The sequence below is a fragment of the Haliotis cracherodii genome, unplaced genomic scaffold, assembly GCF_022045235.1.
Source record: "Haliotis cracherodii isolate W230 unplaced genomic scaffold, xgHalCrac1.p SCAF_6, whole genome shotgun sequence".
NCBI classification, from domain to species: Eukaryota; Metazoa; Mollusca; class Gastropoda; order Lepetellida; family Haliotidae; genus Haliotis; species Haliotis cracherodii.
Window position 1 is genome coordinate 10,956,193 of NW_027266319.1, and position 22,982 is coordinate 10,979,174.

Below are 22,982 nucleotides of genomic sequence, written 5' to 3' on the forward strand. Positions count from 1 at the left end.
ATAGATTTATATTTGGGATCACTGCCTGCTGTAAGATTTATATAAAGATCTGTCACCTTATTGAAACCATATTTCAAGTTCCCTCAAGCTCGATCAAAACATCCTTCCTATATACAGAAAACTAAGAAAACACGGCGTCCATGTTTACAAAGTCCCAGTGCAGTTGACCCAATCCCCATTTCCACTCTCTTAAATGTTCATCCAAACCACTTGTACTCACTAACTTGTTCAAGTTTATTGCTAACACTCGGAGGACTTTGATGATGATGATCTTATAAACCACATCACTGCCATCTGAGGTTGTCGATCTTAATGAAATCATTGCCGTTAACGCTGACATAACACATGTCCACAGCAACCCGAAACCAGTAAAATATACTCAATGTGCACGGAGCATACACCTTGTGGTATATATGTACACTCCCAAAGGGCAAGTCAACACATGGAGTCAGGGCTTAAACTGAGACATTTGTCGTTGTCAGCTACACCCAGTCCCAGGCACATTGTCGGACCCCAAGTGTGCCCCTTGGACCTATTTTAACCTTGGGTTGTCATGGGCCCCTAGCAAACAGAGGGATCTGGGATGTCTCTGGGATGTCTGTAACAATCTGAACACCACAGGAATCTTAGTCTGTGCCTTGGACATCATTGGAACCCTAGGCTGTCCTTGGACATCATGGGAACCTTAGTCTGTCCTTGGACATCATTTGAACCCTAGTCTGTGCCTTGGACATCATGGAACTCTAGTCTGTCCTTGGACATCATTGGAACCCTAGTCTGTCCTTGTAAATAATGGAACCCTAGTCTGTCCTTGGACATCATGGGAACCCTAGTCTGTCCTTGGACATCATGGAACTCTAGTCTGTCCTTGGACATCAGGGGAACCCTAGTCTGTCCTTGAACATCATTGAAACCCTAGTCTGTCCTTGGACATCATGGGAACCCTAGTCTGTCCTTTGACATCAGGGGAACCCTAGTCTGTCCTTGAACATCATTGAAACCCTAGTCTGTCCTTGGACATCATGGGAACCCTAGTCTGTCCTTGGACATCATGGAACTCTTGTCTGTCCTTGGACATCATGGGAACCCTAGTCTGTCCTTGGACATCATTGGAACCCTAGTCTGTCCTTGGACATCATGGGAACCCTACTAAGTCTGTCCTTGGACATAATGGGAAATTTACTCTGCTAATGAAAATCCATATCTGGTAAACTTTAAACAACCAAAAAAGGGCATGAAACTGATTAGTACTGATTAGTACTGAATAAAGTACAAGGCTATATCAAATGGCTGTCATGGAAGCTTACAATCACAAATAATAGATTAGATACCTTTGTATTAGATATCATTGTACTCAAGCCAATATTTCTATTCTATCAAGGGAAATGGAGTTATTTTCTTGTCACTGATGAAATCAACCAATAATTAACCACAAGCCCACCATTTTCAAAGAACAGATCAAAATCAAGCTTATCACATTTACATTCTTTAATCTGACTACGAGCCATGCACCCACATCTGTCAAACACTTCTACAACAAATAGGTTCATATCACTTTCGGGGGGGAAAAAAGAAAAGAAAACTGTTTAGTTGAAACAACTTTTATTTTTTTCCCATTAGAGTTAATGTGAACCATCTGAATCTACCTGTTTAACCTCAAAACAGGAGTCAGTCCACGGGGAGTGGGGGGGGGCGCTACGTTCTCAATGAATTGTTCAAGATGAGGACTCGGCAATCCCAGGGATGATCCTGACTCCAGGCTGCTTCTGTGGTAGGTTCAAGTCTATGCTAGGCTCTCCTGAGTAGGCAAGAAAGGTTATGTGGTTAACCAAACAAACACCAGGGGTGAAATAGCCAAATCGGATAATGATATTCTTACAAAGAAAATAGCATGGGTTTTTTTTTCAATGTGGTGGAAATCTAGAGAGATATTTGTAACGACTGCATTTCGAAAAAAGGGAAGGTTTGCGTGGTAAAAAACCTGGCTTGTAGTCAACAGGAAGTTAGTGATACACTGAGATTGTTTTTAGTCTGGTTCTTGTTTTCGCTGTTCACCTGTAACGCTGTGGGAGATAAAACCCGAGTAGTTAGCTGCAGGTAAGCAGGAATCTCGAGAAAGCAAAAAGATGTGGAAATACAACTTCACTCTCCGTAATGTCTGCCATTGAAAGACGGGCCTTATCTCACAAGTGTGAAAAAATAACCTCCGCCTTTTTTTGCAAAACTAGCAGATTACTTCACAAATTAGCCAGAAGATCAAACCAGAGTCTTTGTAGCATATTAACAAAGAATATTATGCACTAACCCATGTGAACTGATATGTACATTGATTTAGAGATCAGAGAGTAAACTACCCTTACATATTCTTTTGAATGCAAAACATGGTATATGGTAGACTTCAACTGCCCCTGCATATCGCCTACTGTTACCTGTCAGACAACAGCTGTTTTTTCTGAGACGAGGGGGAAGATATAGGTATAACAATGTTTCGCATGCATGGAACGCCAACGGATATCCTGGCATGTTACGCTCTGTGATGAGTTTTTAACTATTGTTGAACGGATACCCACCACCTTTCAACAGTATTTCACCTGAGCTACAGGTTGGAAGAGAGGAGGACTGACTGGTCCGTCAGCTATACATGATGTATTGTCAGACACAGAAAACACCTGTACTCCTATTCCTTATCACATTCCCCTGAGAGCTGGAGAGTCTAGTGTGGCCAGTTGTGAGTGAGACCGCCTCCATGGTCTAGTGGTAGAGCGTCCGCCTCGAGAGCGGAAGGTCCAGGGTTCGATCCCCGGCCGCGTCTTACCAAAAGACGTTAAAAGATGGTACTTGTTGTTACCCTGTCTGGCGCTCGGCATCAAGGGGCTAAAACAAGGACTGGTCGGCTCGGAGTCAGTATACTGTGTCTGAGTGGGGGATTCATGTTAAACTGCGACATGGCATCTCAGTGTGCTAGCACTATAAATCGGCATCAGTCCGGACTAGTACAAGCAGCCACTCACACACACACGTACATGCACATCGCTATATAAGTGCAATAATCTTGGACGCGACGTTAAACCCCATTTCACCTCACCTCACCTCACCTCACCTCACCAGTTGTGAGTGAGTGGGTCGGGTTCTTAGATGCTCTCAGCAATATTCCATCAACATAATGGCTAGGGACACTATGAATGTGCTAACACTTGTATCCATTCAGGGAATTGAACCATGGTCTGCAGAGTTAGTGAGTATGCAATATCACGTGACACCAGAAATAGGCTTTACATATTCTAGCCATAATGGGAACTGAACCTGGGTCTTCTGTGTGACAAACAAACGCTTCAACCACTAGACTACCCTACAGTCTCCAGAAAATATAGAAGAGTTTGCCTGTATTCTTTGAGAGGAATTTAATCCATATATCTTATCCTTACTGAGCTAGTAGGAAATTATACTTATTTTACACATAAATAAGTGTTGGAACAGAAATAGATATCTCATTTCTGAAGATTGGGTATTTCCAAGAACAAATGACAACATTGCAGAAAACCACCTAAAAGCAGTGCATCAAAGAATTTCTTTGAAGAAGAAAATAGGTGTTGGGCTCACAGGAAGAAATTCTAATCTATCAATGAGGTGTCTGCCTGGCTGCAACCATATCTGGTCGTGAAGTTGCCACACCGGTCATATTGATCTCAAATATTTTGACTCGAGAGCAAGCCAGTGACTGTTTCTCTGAGGGACAAAGTGAGCTTTGAGTTCATTCATCACAATAGAAAAACGTTTTACATTTCCACAGTGACTGCAATGCTTTAGATTCACAACAAGGATCAATATCTCATCCGTTCGAAATCCCCATTTCATCATCCATTCCCCAAACATGCATAATCAGAAACTGATATCTATTTACTCAGGTGGATAACACACATTTTGCAACTTCACATCAAAACCCCTCAGAAAAAGTCAGAGGTTGCTATTTGTTGTATTTTCCTGTCCTCCTCCACATCAAGGACACCAACAAGAGCGATGGATACATCGTACCATCCCACACAAGGAGTGTAGGAAGAAGCAAGATGGCCATCACTGCACTGTGTGAAGAGGAAAGGACCCAGCCCTTGTCCAGGTGCTGTTATGATTAGGTCTGGCACAAACATAATCCCCCTTCTCCGGTTCACCTCACACCAGGTGAGACAATTGAGAAACTGTGCTGGGTGGGGTGGGGGGTTAAGTCCCCCAACACATGTGAACGTGGGTGAAGGAATGAACAGATGTGTTGTCTCAGTGTAGTCAAGGTCATATAAAATGAAAAGGAACATTGGTCCACTTGATGTGGGCGTCTGAGGGTTGTGAGTGAGTGAGTTGGGCTTAACGCCGCTTTTAACAGTATTCCAGTCATATCACGGCATGTCAGCTTAATGTGGGAAGAAAGCCCGAAGTGATGCAGGTCTCAGACATTTACCACTTCGGTGAAACCCACGAGCATGGGTATGGTGTTGACAAACCTAGAAACATAATCGGGGCGAACCGGGATTCGAACCCACAATCATAGGTTTCTGGCGTGCCCAAGGGACGCAACTCTGCACAACGAATCGCGGCGCCTTAGACGACTGGGCCACCCGTGCCCCCTCCGAGGTTTGTGAGTGAGTGAGTGGGTTATTGTATGATACTTTAGGCAATATTCCAGCTGAGGAAACAATAATTGGCTTCACACATTGTACCCACATGGGGACTTGAACTAGGTCTTCAGGTTCCAATGCTTTAACCACTACGCTACCCCACCACCTCTCAATGGTGCTAAAACAGGGGACCATAGCAGGGGACCATTTTAGGGGACCACAAGCAGCACACAAGAAACAGCCAAACTGACAACCCAAGTTTGTGAAAGAAACAAAGGCGACATAGAAGACAGATTGACACTTTGACCACTAAGACACTGCTAGACATCATTACTCTATAGACATACTGCCTGAGGCTAGCAGGCTGACATTGATGAAACACTTCTGAACTTAATCAAGTTAATGTTTCCCAAACAGTGGAAGGTGGTAATTTTGATTCATTCACAGTGCCATCTCCCAAAATACGCCATCACTACCCAACCCAATCACTTGTCTGATCCACCTTGATCCATCGTCCGCTGCACACTGGCTTCCCTCCATTACCGTTACAACATCCTAGTCTACGTCTACAGCTAGCAACATACCTGGAAAGCATGGGTATAAACCAACCCAAACCAATCAGCAATGTCATCTGATGAAACACAAATAAGCATTTCCTTCTCCAACCAATTTATGAGGCAAAGGATGGTGACTGATGAAGACAGAAATCAGCAAACGACCAAACTAATCCATCTTTCCTTTCCAGATCAGACATGTGGCCACAACTTGCAAAACATCACACAAAAATAAACACCCATCGCCACACTGTCCCCAGATGGTCAGCAAATAGGCAGCCACACTTATCTCGGTACAGAAACCAACCTTCGACAGTTTACTGTCGGGCATAAACAAATCATAAACCCTCGAGATGTGCTACAGCATCTACTGAGATACCTACATGGTTCCACATCACAGGGTGTGTGCGTAGTAGCTTATCCTTATAGATCACAACAGACATAATACAACAGTTTATCTCGGTCGCCATTTGGGCTGGAGGTTTCTGCTATTGGTTATTCATTACTAGATCAGAGGAAAAAATTACAAAGCCTGTCTGCGGTTGCAATAAAACAATGTGCATTCAAAGGCCATCGAGGTACATATACCTACATGTACGCTTTTAGTATTTCAGGTTTTCTTTGAAGGAGGCAGACAGCAAACACGTATATCAATATTTTGGCTTAAGTGCCAGATGAAGGATAGAATCGGTATTGCAGAGAGATATCTCAAGCCCATAAAGAGAATTACGGTAATACATTCATATTCTTTCAGACTTTATGTGTTCAGTATGTGTGTGGCAAATCAACACAACTTTTTTTTGATGGATCTTGGACTGTTAGGTAAATAGATGAAAGATAACTACAAACCAAGTTAACAGCCTTTACACAGAGATTTTCATTTCTCACGGAAAAACTAATAATTTTTTTTCGCTTTCTTTTATTTTTTAAGTGATTCTCAGGAAGCATATCATTTAAAGAGCAATAGTAAACAACAATAATGAGTTTATATGATGTCGGCACAGTTGTGTTACCTCAGCAGGAAAATGTCCCCATTATACATAATGTTTAACAAATTTAACAAGCTGCCTTCTTTCTCCGGGGACACAGGTAGGTAGGAGGTGCGATCTAGTCTAATTATCCTGCCAATCCTTGTACTAGCTTGTTTTTGTAGCATCTCATGTTTTGTTTTGGAGGGACCACGCAGCTGCAGAATCCTACATTCACACCCTGCTGATTCTCCAAGCTTTCTCTTTCACTACACCACACTCCGTTATTAGCTCTTTCCTACATACTGAAACACTATTTACCCCTCCATCGTACACCTTTGATGCTGTTAGCAAGTGTCAAGTAAGCTTTCCCCAGTCAGAGGCAAACGGGTGCAGTTAATGTAGAATAGTTTGTCAATAACGCCCTCCCAACTTTGATGTGGTAGATATGTTACGCTATTTGTTCAATCAATACTGGCATTCTCTGCAAGCTATTATTAGAGTCATGTGGGCTGGCTACTCACACCCACCTCCCAAGATATATCGAGCAAAAGGATTTTAAACACTTAGTCTTTGCTATTTTCTGTTAAAGAATTTCCATTTTTTAAACTTCAAATAACTGAAACGGCATTGTGCAGTCTTTCGTCACTATGAAAATAACTCTGGGGGAATTCTGAATACAGGGTGAATGCTTACTCTGATCTCAAATACTTCACCAGAAAGGTATTTACAACAGGAAGAGATGTTGTTCTTCACATTACAAGAAGGAATTTGTTTTTTTAACAAAACTGAACAAAAAGAGTCAAGGATCATGAAAAGTTAGGTGATATTTTAATGGAATCCCCAATTTATTCATGAACTTACTATTCTTGTTCAGAATAGAAACATATCACACAAAAAATGCTATCAAATTTAACATATCTGGAAAAAAACCCAAAAGATTTCTACTTCAAGGAAACTTCATCAAACCATCCTTTAACAGTGAAAAATTCAATGTGAAGCCCAAAATATTTCAATCGATGCTCCCACTCCAAACCATAATGACCCACTGCCTTTTAATGATGAATCAATTCATCAATACCAACACACAAGCATATGGATCCAGAGGAGCCACTGTATCAATTACAACCTTAACCATTCCCATCAGATGTGGCCCCCCTCCCAGTCGGCCATGCAATGACCCATCACCTTTGAGTAACACCCTGCCCTGCTCTAACACATGCCAGCCAATCAGCCACAGAATGCGGGCTATCTGGATGTCCATCGCAAGTGAATGTCCATGTTTATTTGTGTTGACCACCTTGCTTGCAGCCACTTGCTGTCCATCTGTGCACCCAGGTGAAGGGAAGGATCTCTTCCACCAGCTGCTGGGGCCAGGTGTATAATTAAGGATACCATGTTCCCTCCAATAACAGCCGCTGCATGTAAGGATACCATGTTCCCTCCAATAACAGCCGCTGCATGTAAGGAGACCATGTTCCCTCCAATAACAGCCGCTGCATGTAAGGATACCATGTTCCCTCCAATAACAGCCGCTGCATGTAAGGATACCATGTTCCCTCCAATAACAGCCGCTGCATGTAAGGATACCATGTTCCCTCCAATAACAGCCACTGCATGTAAGGATATCATGTTCCCTCCAATAACAGCCGCTGCATGTAAGGATACCATGTTCCCTCCAATAACAGCCGCTGCATGTAAGGATACCATGTTCCCTCCAATAACAGCCGCTGCATGTAAGGATACCATGTTCCCTCCAATAACAGCCGCTGCATGTAAGGATACCATGTTCCCTCCAATAACAGCCACTGCATGTAAGGATATCATGTTCCCTCCAATAACAGCCGCTGCATGTAAGGAGACCATGTTCCCTCCAATAACAGCCGCTGCATGTAAGGATACCATGTTCCCTCCAATAACAGCCGCTGCATGTAAGGATACCATGTTCCCTCCAATAACAGCCGCTGCATGTAAGGATACCATGTTCCCTCCAATAACAGCCACTGCATGTAAGGATATCATGTTCCCTCCAATAACAGCCGCTGCATGTAAGGATACCATGTTCCCTCCAATAACAGCCGCTGCATGTAAGGATACCATGTTCCCTCCAATAACAGCCGCTGCATGTAAGGATACCATGTTTCTTCCAATAACAGCCACTGCATGTAAGGATACCATGTTTCTTCCAATAACAGCCGCTGCATGTAAGGATACCATGTTCCTTCCAATAACAGCCGCTGCATGTAAGGATACCATGTTCCCTCCAATAACAGCCGCTGCATGTAAGGATACCATGTTCCCTCCAATAACAGCCGCTGCATGTAAGGATACCATGTTCCCTCCAATAACAGCCGCTGCATGTAAGGATACCATGTTCCCTCCAATAACAGCCGCTGCATGTAAGGATACCATGTTCCCTCCAATAACAGCCGCTGCATGTATGTTTTTTTATCATATTGTATTATTATGACTGTTTATTGCAGTCCTATGTCCTATTCCACAAAGCAATCGCTGGGCTACGGCTGTCGTAAGTCTATGTTCAAGTATTGGAGTTACAATCACCTTAACATTAAGACTGCTTTGTGAAACAGGGCCCAGCTGGGTACTTTGCTGGGTACTTTGCCCTGTGATGTTCCTAAGTCTAAGCATATATCGTAGATATGATAGTCGTACATTAGATAGATCTGCAGAACAACATCTTGCAACTCATTCCACAAAGTGATCTTAGACGATTCAACAATCGTAACTTCTATAACACTATGATGGCAATTGTAACCTGACCTTCACATTTTGCTACTGGAAGTTAGGGACCATTCATTATGTGGTTTCCAACTAGGGATAATTGATTTAGTTTTATTCGACCAAGCAATTGGGTTTTGACCTGGCATCTATTGGAGAAAATAAGTTTCTGCCCTATCGTTAAAAAATATTTCTGTTCATCATGTTTTCTGGGCAGTCAATAATTTATTCGTCTTGTTTGGCAAGAAAACCTGTTTTTATGATGGCAAATTGTCCAGAGATTAATCTGTGAGATTGATTGTTTTTCTGAGAGATCAATTACATGTTCTTTTTTAAATTTGACATCATATCAATGAAATCAAGGTAGAAAGAGCGAAAGACAGGGATGAACGGACCCATGAAGGCACAATATATGGAGAGTGAGTGAGTGAGTTGTGTTTAACGCCGCTTTTAACAGTATTCCAGTTATATCACAGCATGTCAGGTTAATGTGGGAGGAAAGCCCAAAGTGATGCAGGTCTCAGACATTTACCATTTTGGTGAAACCCACGAGCATGGGTATGGTGCTCACAAACTTAGAAAATTAATAAGGGCAAACCGGGATTCGAACCCACAATCATAGGTTTCTGGCGTGCCCACGGGACGCAACTCTGCACAGCGAATCGTGGCGCCTTAGACGACTGTGCCACCCGTGCCCCCCTAATACATGGAGAAGTAACAGGTTTATAACGCAGGGCTTAAACAGGAGAAGAGGGGAACACATCTGTTGGACCATTCCACTGGACTTCATGCGCAGCTGCCGATACACGAGCTACAGAGACACACTGTCAGCAGGCCAGGCAATCAGAACATGGAACAAGCCATGCAACAGTTGTATAGGTAACGGGAGATAAGTGATGCACAAAACCATCCCTCGTGAACATTTCCTCACACCTCCCCACTTCCACCAAATCAACATGGATTCACCCAAAAAGCCCAGACTAGGAAATACGTAGCCTATCTTGAAACTCCCTAGGGATCTGGACATGTTCTCTGGCAACATAAGCTAACACCACAGTCAGCTATAAACATGACGAAGCCTTCTAGGGCAGAGAGGTGTTGTCGTGTTGATACCGGTAATGTGTTAGAGCAGCATTAGATGTTCCTATACATTACCCTATCAGTAAGGACCCTCAAGGGATATATGTGTGCATCTAGTGCAGCGCTTTTCCTTACTGTTTTCTTCAGAACCCTTTAGACAGAGGTAACTAAGTTCCATTACTCATGCTGAGAAAACCATGTACATATATCTGATAGTGAAGGTGACTTTCCTTGCAAGGCCAACCTGTGCAGATTTGGGTCATAGGTTTACCAGGTTTGATTCACTAAATCACTAAAAGTTGGCAACAGAATTTGTATTGTCTTCTTTTTGCTCGCTTGATAACTATATGGTGGTGTGCAAATTGGCTAGTTTTTTTTTGTTTTTTTTGTTAACACCGCACTCCGTAATATTCCAGCTATATGATTGACCAGACAATCAAGTGATTGATATCATGAGCATCAATCTACGCAATTGGGATACGATGACATGCATCAACCAAGTCAGCGAGCCTGACCACCCGATCCCGTAAGTCGCCTCTTACAACAAGCATGGGTTGCTGAAGACCCATTCTAGCTGGATCTTCATGGGTTATTGGCTAGGAATGTATCTCACTGTTGCAAAAGGTTGAAAGGCTGTGTAAAACAGAAATTAAAAAGCAGAATGTAGGATAGAATATGATTGTGTATGATGGCAATAATTCGAAACAGAAACTACTGCCAAGGTGTCTGATTAACATGAATATATGTCCATCTCCCACCTGCTGGGTCACATCTGAAGAAGCCTGGGATCAAGGACTACAAATATTGGTCCCAGTGGTATACTGGCTGAAGTCAAGGTTAGCACAGGTTCACCGAGTCTCCATCAGTGCCTGTCCAAACATCGTGATTACACTGATACAATAATGAGAATACCATGGTTGCTCCAGCCTTCCTTCCAGGCATAACAGACCACATGAGCTGAAGATTGCAGCAATACTAACATACATTGGCCACAGAATCACAACAACCATCACTGGAATCATGGGAGGTCAGTCAAATGTCACGAAAGGTTGGCCATGTTTCACACCTACATCCAAGTAGGTAAATATAACAAACATGCCAGAGACTAATCTCGGCCATCTTCCCTAGCTGGTGGGATATAAACTGGATTATCAGGAAAATGTCAGCGGAGTACCCCCAGCTGAAGCAGCAGGCTCTCTGTACCTCCATTGACATCTTGTGGCACATGGTCATGTTTATTACTGCAAACTCAAGCTATTAAACTGTTGCTCTACACTCTTAGATACAGCTAGGTTCAGTCTCATCTGTGCCTCAACACAGATTGATCGTTGAAGACCTATTCTACCCCGGAATCTAACACAGATTGAGAAAGTGACTGAATGCTGTTTTAGGCACAGTTTATGCTCAAACAATACCATAGCTGTCAAGAATAGGAGTCTGAGCCATTGGTTGATATCATGAGCAAAAATCCACACCTTAATGACCATCTAATCCTCATTTCTGTTTTTTCTTATGATTAGCAAATCCACAGGGATTCCAGGTAAGAACAATGGTCCCCTATTAACCATCAACCTATGCTTATCGTAAGAGGCGATCCGTCAGGTGGGTTGGTTGATTGCATGTCATGATTGTAATTGCAAACCAATTGCCTGGTTCAATGTTCATAATGTCAATCACTGGATTGTCTGGTCCAGACAACATTATTTACAAACCCCCGTCACATACAGAAATATTGCTGAGTTAGGCGTTAAACAACACATAATTACGCCAAGATTCGGGTGCAGAGGACCCATTCTGACCTTGAATCCCAATGGTATGTCTGCACATCTAGCGTTTTTCATTTATTCATGGCATTCACAATGATTCTCCATATAACATGCTAGCATAGGCGATAAACTGTTATTCCCCAACACACAGGCTAACATATGGAAATTTAGAGCCATCTCACAACTCAAACTACAATGGGACCATTCATATTCAGTACATTTCTTGTAACCTTCTACCATGTCATATTCTGAAAATGTCTTTTAAGAACAACCTTCCCAGAATTTATCCACAAGAAGAATCTCTACATTAAAACCCCAACCAAAGAGATGACCAACCCCTAAGGTGAGCAATTTCTTGTCTGTCAGTCCCAGCCCAATTCCAACAGAAGCTTCTTGAAGATGTCTTAATGACCGTCCTTGACTGACATCTCCCTGGCATCAGTTTTCTTGGAATAACTATCTACTGACCTATCTGTTGAAGGTATTACAGCCCCTTGAGGAATTCTACGTACTCCAAGCTTCAAAGAAATGCTGCGTCTACAAAATCAATAAGCTGAATGTTCCTGTCCGAGAGAAAATGGGATTGTAGATTGGAACTTAAAGTTCTATCATGCAACACTGCTAAACGCCTTTAATGACAAGTATTTCAGTTTCCCCGGTGAGGAGAATGTCAGGTGAGTGAGTGAGTGAGTGAGTGAGTGAGTGAGAGAGTGAGGTTTTTTTTGCGGATGCAGCTTGTAAGTGTTTACCATCTGGTGAAACCCATTAGCATGGGTATATGTGCTGACAGACCAAGCACCTAAACCATATCTTGCATTTGAACCCAGGAACATTTGATCCTGGCAAAGGGATGCAACTCTGCACATCAATTTGCAACAGGCGAGACCACTGGGCCATCTTCACCTCCTGGCCATGTAGAGAATAAGAGCTGATACACTGTATAGGCAAAACTATATCCAAACAGTTCAGTAACCCACAAATAAAAATGGTACACACAACACTAATTTGTGAGCAAATAAAAATTTTGTGTGAGAAAGTAAAGCAAACTTCACCAAAATATAGTCATCAGAACTGACGAGAGCTATAAAAAAACTCAGCTCTACTTTCCCGTTCCCTAATCAGAATTTGCCCACAGGAATATCCAAGTAATTCTTGTTTTCAGTAAAACCGTTCCAGTTTGAACAGATTGATAACAATGTTTGAGCTGTTGGTAGAAATTCATTTAGCAGTTATTTCAAGAAATGACACGTGTTCACTATTATTGAGCTGGTGCCTAAGAACTAGCTACAAGCTAAATTGAAGTCGGCATAAAAGTCAAGTGTGAAGCGTTCAATCAGATGAACTTGATGATCATCCCGAGTTAGACTGGTGGTTGTGATGCATCCCCTCAAGCCACCATTTAACGTCTGCCGCGTGGGTGACACTCTGAACGCTAGGAATATCTTCAGCTATTATCTCTTTCTGATCAGTTCTTGCCAGTGAAACCAGATAAGAACTAGTTTATGATATAGTTTATATAATCTATCACACAGGATCGGGTCTTGTCACTCTAAGTTTCATTATCATCATGTTTTCATGCATGTATGTCATGTATAACCATTTGCCATGTTCTTATTGCTGACATATCATGTTCTATTCCTACAATGTCCCAAGTGGGCGTTTTTGTACAATAAAAGTCTTGATTCTCTTCATACAAGATACTAGTTTTGAAAATCCAATCCTACAATCAGTACTATAAATATCTCCTTGAGAATGTTAAGCAATGAGTAAATCTCCCCAGAGCTATTCCACAACTACCAACTGTTTCCAGAGACGATACCTGGCCAGACCACAAAGATGATCATAAATTAGGCAAAATTATTCCAGATATCAAGAAATAATCAAATGTTAGAAGCAAGCTGGAATTACAAATAAGAGGAAATAGATCTGCCACAAATATATCCAGCTATCTCCTAAATGAGATGATACAATCTAATCCACGACAGGACTTAAGTGATTTATAACATACTATCGATAGGACGCAACTAAATTACTTATCTACTTAACCTTACCTATACACATGTACAAATCTTGCTGAGGAAATAACTTGTCCAAGATAAAACACATAAATATCTCATAAGGCATTTCATCATAAGCCTGTCCAGTTTGAAACAAATCTTGTTCTTCATAATAATTCATGATTTCCAACCAGCATTCATACAAGCAATCTGGACGGACATTTATCAGTTTGGTTGTGGGAGGTTCAACTTCAATCAGCAAGCACTACATGCATATATTCATGTTCTCCATCTGTCCCCAAAATAGTCCTGTGTCTATCAGTACAGCTTGCCCCGACCATCACAGATCACACAGGAACACACAGAAGATGACAAGCAATTACCACAAGCACTGGAGTGGAAACACCACCGCTGCCACCAACATACATCAGACTTGGGTCGATTGGACAAACTGACATGGAACATGACCGGCGGGACCGAGATACAGTCTAGCACAGACTTGCAGGCATTGTGACCAGACAAATCAACATTGGTCAGACTATCGGAAATCGCCAAGGACTCCATGCCCTTGGACTTCCCAACTAAAGACTTGAGATGAGTTAATCAACATTGCCATCAGTCACTGGGGGTTATAAAACTTACTTTCTGTACAATATTAGCGATCTAGATGTAGATTTAACCAGGCACTGCGCAGTGTTGATGATTGAGCTGATTGCTAAGCAATGATATGCAGTTATTGATTACTCTCATTCCTCTGTTAAGTTCCTCTGAGAGAGTCATTAAATTAGACACTTCAAAGTCTGTTCTGTAAAACAAAATCCATAATGTTACCATCCAAACTGAACGAAATTTTCTGCTCTTTTCAACAAGTACCAACATGGCATGTTTAAACAAATAAAAAAACACCCAAGAACCTAGGGAGTACGTTTCAGATAAAACAAATTACTGACGTATGGAGAGTTTGCGGCAATCCATCAAGCAATTCCGATCGCACAGCACTTGCAAATTAACAGTTTATTTCATGTGGGTACAAAATTTCAAATTTCAAAGATGTCCCTTGGCTTTCCTGGAAGCATCTGCTCTACTGAGAACCAGCTTGTGCACTAAGGTGACAGTAAGGGATCAGGTCACTACATACAGAATGGTAAACCTCCACACAGCAGATGTCAGAAAGACATAGGCACATGTGTCCCAGATCCTGCCTCCTCCAGTATCATGTAGCCAACAAAGCTAATGGTGTCTTTACATCAACAGTGTGGGCATTAAGATGATGTGAACACATGTACTAGCCAGGTCAACTGAGCCTAACCCGACTTCATTAACCTCTACCCAATCTCCTCCTGTCAATTTCCAGTCTTAACCAATAGCATGCATTTTCCATGAAACTTTCCTCTATTGGGCTAGACTTGCAAACGTCTCTAAGGAAATGGTTATTAGTTTAAATCATTTTCTAGATGACATAAATAATAAGAATAAGTTGTCCCAATAAAAGAATCTAACTTGCCGACTGTTAGGATAATGAGTGTGAGTGAGCTGGGTTGAACGCCGCTTTTAACAGTATTCCAGTTATATCGTGGCGCGTCAGCTTAATGTGGGAGGAAAGCCCCAAGTGATGCAGGTCTCGGACGTTTACCACTTTGGTGAAACCCACGAGCTCGGGTATGGAGCTGACAAACCTAGAAACATAATTGGGGTGAACCAGGATTCGAACCCACAATCATAGGTTTCTGGCGTGCCTACTGTTAGGATGAAAATACTATACATCCATGGACTTATCAATCAGTAAAGCCTTGGTGCAAGGCTACTATTGGGCAAGCTGAAAGTCTATTAGCGGCTCCAACAAACGACATATGCATTAGGTAAAACACGATGCCAGTCCTGATAGAATTACACTTCATTAGGCACAACGTCTGGCAAATCAATTACGCCTCCTTACAAAAAAAAAAATCAAGCCGACAAAAAAAATACAAGGCATTTCCCTGCTGTCTCCAGACTGTTATTATCCGAGAGCAAGCCGTCGCCTATACCTAGTCCACCCTCTTTAAATACACACACACTGTCTACAGTACCAATAATAAAACAAAACACACTTCAATCATATCCTAAAACGTGTGATCTCAAATATGTAAAGGAACAATACTCAGGTGACGAGGATGTGATTTACGGGGAAATGCTTGACAGTGGAAGCTGCTGTTTAAGTTTATATAATAATAACAGAAGTAAAAGAGTTATGCAAAGTGTTATCTTCAAGAGGTTACACAGTGGGGCCATGAACAATAACATTCTTCTCTTTTTCACTCCTTCAATATGTCTAACCCTGATGGCTCTCTTTGTAACAGGAATATTGGGTTAAAATGCAGCTTAGTTCAACTGACTGATAAGGTCGGTTGGTTTGTTTGTTGTTTAACGCCGCACTAAGCCATATTCCAGCTATGTGACGGCAGTCTGTAAATCATCAAGTCTGGACCAGACAATCCAGTGATTAATATCATGAGCATCAATCCATGAAATTGGGATCAATGACATGCATCAACCAAGTCAGCGAGCCTGACAAGCATAGTCGCCTTTTACAACAAACATGGGGTGCTTGATACCTATTCTACCCCGGATCTTCACGGGTCATCTGATAAGGTCAAACCTTTTTCATATTTGTAAAAAATCTTAATTGGTAGATGGCAAAAGAGACACATTAAAAAAATAGAGTTGTTTTGTTTTATTGTTCTTCAAAATGTTATTCGACTATGTTGCCATACGAGCAGTGTTAGTTTATTTGTCTTGTCGGTCTTGCAGTAGAACTATTCATGGACAAGTTTTTGTTACTTTGCATTCTGTGGAATTAGAAAAATAGTGCTTTTCCAATTTATTTTTTTCAATTTTCATTATGAAAACCACTTAAAATTTCTGGCCTAATGTAACTAGTACTGGGTGGGACCGTGGCCAAAAAGAGAATCCTTTAAAATAAACTAATTATCAGTGTGACACAAAATGTTACTTTTATGTAAGAAGTAATCTTTTTGAGCACCTGAACACATAATCGGACAAAATGACCTGGACTTGCTTAGTCTCTTTCCTAATTACTCTGTGTGTGTGTGTGTGTGTGTGTGTGTGTGTGTGTGTGTGTGTGTGTGTGTTTGGATCAGTGCATTTTCCTCATAAAAACACACCAAGAGCCATCTAACAGTGTAAACAGACAGCATACACTTTATAAACACTGCAATGTTATCTCAGCATAAACATGGCAGAACATCATAGTGGGGGCTATTCTTACAAGATTACCAGCCCTGAACATGAATCCTTATCGGTTTAGGGGCAAGAGTAAATGGTGAACAATGCCCTACCTACTGTTATCCTTACTTGCCCCCAAAACAAAATATCTGCCTATCCACCCATCAAAATGATATTTATACTATAATAGAATGCCATTAAAACTATACCAGCCCTGAACCTGTATTCAGTTCAACTGATAATGTTGGAAAGGTGAGTCAGACAGTTTTATCAGAGCAGGAGACGGGGAGGGGAGGATTACGTAAGAGAGATTCCATTAGTTTGACATACACTTGATGCACTGGTCATCCACGCTACAACCTTCATTAAACTCCTATTAAAACTCAGACGCTCTACAAGTCAGCCAGAGAGCCTTATCACAGGAACTGATTTGAACTGAGCCAATTGCCATTCCATTAATGTAAATCTTTTCACTTGGCTGGCAAAATTGAACGAGAATTCACTGGAAATTTAACAAAGTCATTAGGAATAACCTTCATCTCAATGATAAGATAGCCCAGACCAATTTCATCTTCTTTAAGCATCGTAAGAACAAATAAAACATGAAAGCAATGAAAGTCACGTCTGCTCAAGATTGTTCTTATCAAATTGTATGAAACTTTCAGGAAATGGGCAGATCGGGGAACCAGCCTGTTCATAGCACGATATGATGACAACAATATCATCAGTGACCCCGCCAAGGTCATGGCACCAGGATCTCGGCTGATAACGCAGACCCTCCCAACAGGAGGAGAGACTTCCTGGGAAGGAAACATCTGCTGTCTTAGCATCTTCCAGCATGTTACTTGTATGTACACAACACGGTTTGTTCTAACTGGTTAAGAATAGGTCTTCAGCAACCCTTGCTTGTTGTAAGAGGCGACTACCAGGATCGGGTGGTCAGGCTCGCTGACTTGGTTGATGCATTTCATCGATCCCAAATGCGTGGATGCTTATGATATCAATCGCTGGAATGTCTGGTCCAGACTCAAGGCTAGATATGTGGACAGTCATATTACTTATATAATTTAAAAATTATGATTTAAATTAATAATTATTGCCTTAAAGACTTGTGCAAGTCTACCCAGCAACCTATGCTGGTTGTCAAGTAAATGGAATGAGAAGTCTGCCTGGGAGTACTCTTGTGATGTTTCATTGAGTGGGACTTCATTTTTTTTAAATTAAATGATATTTAAGTTATTTCAACAGGAACTTAACTGTTGACATGATTTCAGTATCATATATCCACCTTTTTCAACATTTACTTGCTCATATCAGAACTATTCTAAACAGGTTCACACAACACAGCAATATTAACACTATCAGCTATCAAAAGCAATGTAAACCATATCCTGTGATAGGGGCTTCTGACACGTCTAATCCTAACTCTCAACTGAAGGGCATTCATTGCCAGCATTTCATAAACAAACTGTGGGCAGAGAGGTTATATCACTACGCCTTCGCTGATATAGAGAAATCGTGAAATGAAATGAAATATTTGGGTGTTCTTGTCTATGTTATCCTAGAGTGTACAGTGGGTGGCAGTGTTATGTTATATGTCATCAGGCAACAAGGCAGACCAATTACACCACTTCTCACCCACACATGTGTAGTGACAGCCTGTGATCTACAAGGTGATGCTCAAGGCACCCCACCCACACACGAGTATAGAGTAGTGACAGTCTGTGATCTACAACATGCAGCTCAGGCACCCCACCCACATGGGGACTGGGGGTAGTGACAGCTCAAGGCACCCCACCCACACACAGTCAGGGTGTCGGTGAGGGTGATGAGGATGGGGACTGGGGGTAGAGACAGCTGAAGGCACCCCACCCACACACAGTCAGGGTGTCGGTGAGGGTGATGAGGATGGGGACTGGGGGTAGTGACAGCTGAAGGCACCCCACCCACACACAGTCAGGGTGTCGGTGAGGGTGATGAGGATGGGGACTGGGGGTAGTGACAGCTCAAGGCACCCCACCCACACACAGTCAGGGTGTCGATGAGGGTGATGAGGATGGGGACTGGGGGTAGTGACAGCTCAAGGCACCCCACCCACACACAGTCAGGGTGTCAGTGAGGGTGATGAGGATGGGGGACTGGGGTAGTGACAGCTCAAGGCACCCCACCCACACACAGTCAGGGTGTCAGTGAGGGTGATGAGGATGGGGACTGGGGGTAGTGACAGCTGAAGGCACCCCACCCACACACAGTCAGGGTGTCGGTGAGGGTGATGAGGATGGGGACTGGGGGGTAGTGACAGCTCAAGGCACCCCACCCACACACAGTCAGGGTGTCAGTGAGGGTGATGAGGATGGGGACTGGGGGTAGTGACAGCTGAAGGCACCCCACCCACACACAGTCATGGTGTCAGTGAGGGTGATGAGGATGGGGACTGGGGGGTAGTGACAGCCTGTGCTGGACGGCAGGGGCAACAAGTGAGATCACCTTACAGGAACCGGACAGCAATTATCATGATATCAGTTAAACCATAAATGTGTTTTTTTTCTTTTTCTTCTGACAACTTCTCACTTCTCTTCGGGGCTGTAGTGATAACCTGCTTTCCCTACTACAGATGTCGGCCATCTTATCTACTGTTTTATTCATAGCTGACATTTTCTTTTCCATCTTATACAGTGACCTACTCAGCATTTCTACTTATCTTTGAAACACATTTTTTTACAGATCTTTTCGACAAAGTGAGCAATTATTTACAGACAGCCGTCATATAGCTAGAATATTGCTGAGTGTGGCGTTAAACAACAAAGAAAACAAACAAAATTTAAATGGGAACTGGAGATACTGTCTGCTATAGGATGAATCTACATGGAAGATGACACGCAAATGACATCCCCTGAATGCAGGGAATGATGACACACCTTGCAGCCACCCAATCCACGTATCAGTCCCAACTTTTGACAAGCATTGGCTACTGGAGACATAGCCATCTCCATGACCCAAGAGTAAAAACCTCATGGGTTTTCAGAAATTTTGTATTTGTTCAGCTCCACATGCAGAATTCCAGCAATATGATGCCTGAAATAAAGTACTCTGGAACACACAAACCAGTGGTTGATATGATGAGCATGGTCCCCACCATCAGATAAAGATGACCAACAATTAGCAAAGTCACCAGCCTGACCACCTGCATCTATTCTGTTGCCATTTACAACAAGCATCGGTTTCTGTTCTAACCCTAAATCTGCAAGGGGTGGATCTTAAGGTATGACTTGAAGCAACATACCTCTGAGGTTCTTTATGAAGTCTTCCAGTTTCATCTTGCGGTCATGTTTAATGTTGGAATTGTGGAGGTCAGTGTTGAGCATGATGATGGCGAAGGCCAGGAGGAAGATAGTGTCTGTATTCTTAAAGTTCTTGATTTGGTCCGGGTTACACACACAGTATCGGTCTGCAAACGCCTGCAACAAAACACAGTAGAGTTTCAGCTTAGTGGCTGAATAGGCTTGAGTGAGTGAGTAAGTGAGTGAGTATGGTTTAATGCCGCTTTTAGCTAAATTCCAGCAACATCATGGCTGGGGACACATTGTCAGGAATCGAACCTTGGTCTTCGGAAGCAAACGCTTTAACCACTAGGCTACCCGACCGCCCCAAATAGACTTGAACATGAACTGTTAGACAATCATATTTCACTGGAATTGTTTCTGTGACTTTATTATAAATAAACTAGCTGTGATATTGTTTGTTTGTTGTTTAATGCCACATTCAGCAATATTCCAGCTATATGACGGCGGTTTGTAAATAATCGAGTCTGGACCAGAAAATCCAGTGACTGACATCATGAGCATCGGTCCACGCAATTGGGATACGATGACATGCATCAACCCAGTCAACGAGCCTGACCACCTGATCCCGTTAGTCGCGTCTTTATGACAAGCATCGGCGCCTTTTAGGGCAAGCATGGGTTGCTGAAGACCTATTCTCTATCCGGACATTAGAGGAAGAATATACACGAGACTGAATGTTGGAAGACCCTGGATTTTCTTGGTTGAGCTGTGATAAATGGTATTTGTATTTTGCATCTGCAGTGGCTAGGGCTTCAAAAATTATTTAAAACTTTTGGGATGACAATATTATCTAATTTGTATGTACTACTCTATACTCATTACGTCAAAAAGATTTTAATAAACAGGTTATCTGCTAAAGCATGTTTATCTACATGAATCTCTTGAATTGTAATAAAGAAGTTGTTCATCCATAGAACTCGTCATACTTCATCACTCCAACTTCAAAATGCCACTGAAAGAAGTTACATGAATCTTTGCACTGATTGACACATCTATACACAACAGTAACTTGTAATCCTTATCATGACACAGGAATATGTACCTGTACAAAATCAATATCTAAACATTTGGCCTCGTAGGATACATGAGACAATGTTATTTTTCTACAGCTATGTATTTCAGCCTTGTAGGATACATGAGACAATGTTATTTTTCTACAGCTATGTATTTCAGCCTTGTAGGATACATGAGACAATGTTATTTTTCTACAGCTATGTATTTCAGCCTTGTAGGATACATGAGACAATGTTATTTTTCTACAGCTATGTATTTCAGCCTTGTAGGATACATGAGACAATGTTATTTTTCTACAGCTATGTATTTCAGCCTCGTAGGATACATGAGACAATGTTATTTTTCTACAGCTATGTATTTCAGCCTTGTAGGATACATGAGACAATGTTATTTTTCTACAGCTATGTATTTCAGCCTTGTAGGATACATGAGACAATGTTATTTTTCTACAGCTATGTATTTCAGCCTTGTAGGATACATGAGACAATGTTATTTTTCTACAGCTATGTATTTCAGCCTTGTAGGATACATGAGACAATGTTATTTTTCTACAGCTATGTATTTCAGCCTTGTAGGATGCATGAGACAATATTTTGAGGCACCTATTTTTTTTAATTTTATTTTTTTTAACAGCTACATATCAAGGCAGTCCAGAATCCAGGAATTGGTTTCTGTCTTGCTCTGTCGGCCAAGCTGTTCAAGTCTCAAGTCCAAGAATTCAGACTATTTCAAAACAGGCCTGTACTCCTCACAGATGATCAACAGCAAGTTTTTCCTCTACAAAAAGCATTCCACGAGGTCTCCCTATATAATTACCCATCTCAAGCCACAAGATAACCCAGCCCAAAACCTATTTCTCATTTCTTGAACATGCCACCCAAAGATTTGACTGTTCTTGTAAGAGACATTCCCAGGATTTGGACTCATATTTTGTTGTTTTGCGATAATACAAACAGCAGCTGGGTCAGCCTATCTGGCCACTGGAGTTCAAAGGTGCCTTTTTTCATAAAAAAATCGAGGTCCTAACTCCCTGACAAAGAGATGCTAACAATAATGCTTTTTGCAGATCCTTGAAGAAGAAAATTCTCCCTCGCGTGTTTGCTATCACCGTAACAGAGAGCGAAACAAAGCACCTGTTTTGGACAGAGATTGCCGAGACCACCAAGTAGTACTTCTGGACATATTTCCTTTCTAGAGTAGCATGATGTTGTTTGGTATTGTAAAATGGGAACTATTGTGTAAATAATGTAAAACCCTATTATAAAGATGTTTTTTCTGGGTTTAAAAAAAATATATGTTTAGTTTCACACAATTTATTTTTTAAAACTCTCTTTAAAGCTTAGCACAGCTTCACTCTAGGAAAACAAGGAAATATTTCAAAATAAATAAATAACATGTTACCATACAACAAAGGCAATTACCAAAGTATCTTGCTGATATTTACCATGTTGAATCAACTGTAGCCTAACTATTCTACTAAACTGATCTGGAAACGGTTCATTATCAAGATGTGCCTTGAAGCAAGCATGACTTCTATGGTAATGCACAGGAAATGATCACGTGTAAATAATTAGCTCTTTTTTGTCGACATGTTGAATAAGTTATGACGATGACCAATCATCTGCTTTTGGTAATTTTCCATGAAGCGTAAGAATGGGAAAAGACAGTGGGAGCGTGGGGACGAGGGC

General features: G+C 41.8%; 1 protein-coding gene across 10 annotated transcripts in view; it reads right to left on the minus strand.

The window, feature by feature from the left end:
• The window catches only part of LOC139446224 (IQ motif and SEC7 domain-containing protein 1-like), a 189,174-nt gene that overhangs the window by 12,740 nt on the left and 153,452 nt on the right, over window positions 1–22,982 (minus strand). For all 10 annotated transcript variants that reach the window (XM_071227552.1, XM_071227560.1, XM_071227559.1 and 7 more), the window contains exon 6: window positions 20,220–20,394. In XM_071227552.1, coding sequence (XP_071083653.1) covers window positions 20,220–20,394 — 175 coding nt within the window. The remainder of the gene's footprint in view (window positions 1–20,219; window positions 20,395–22,982) is intronic.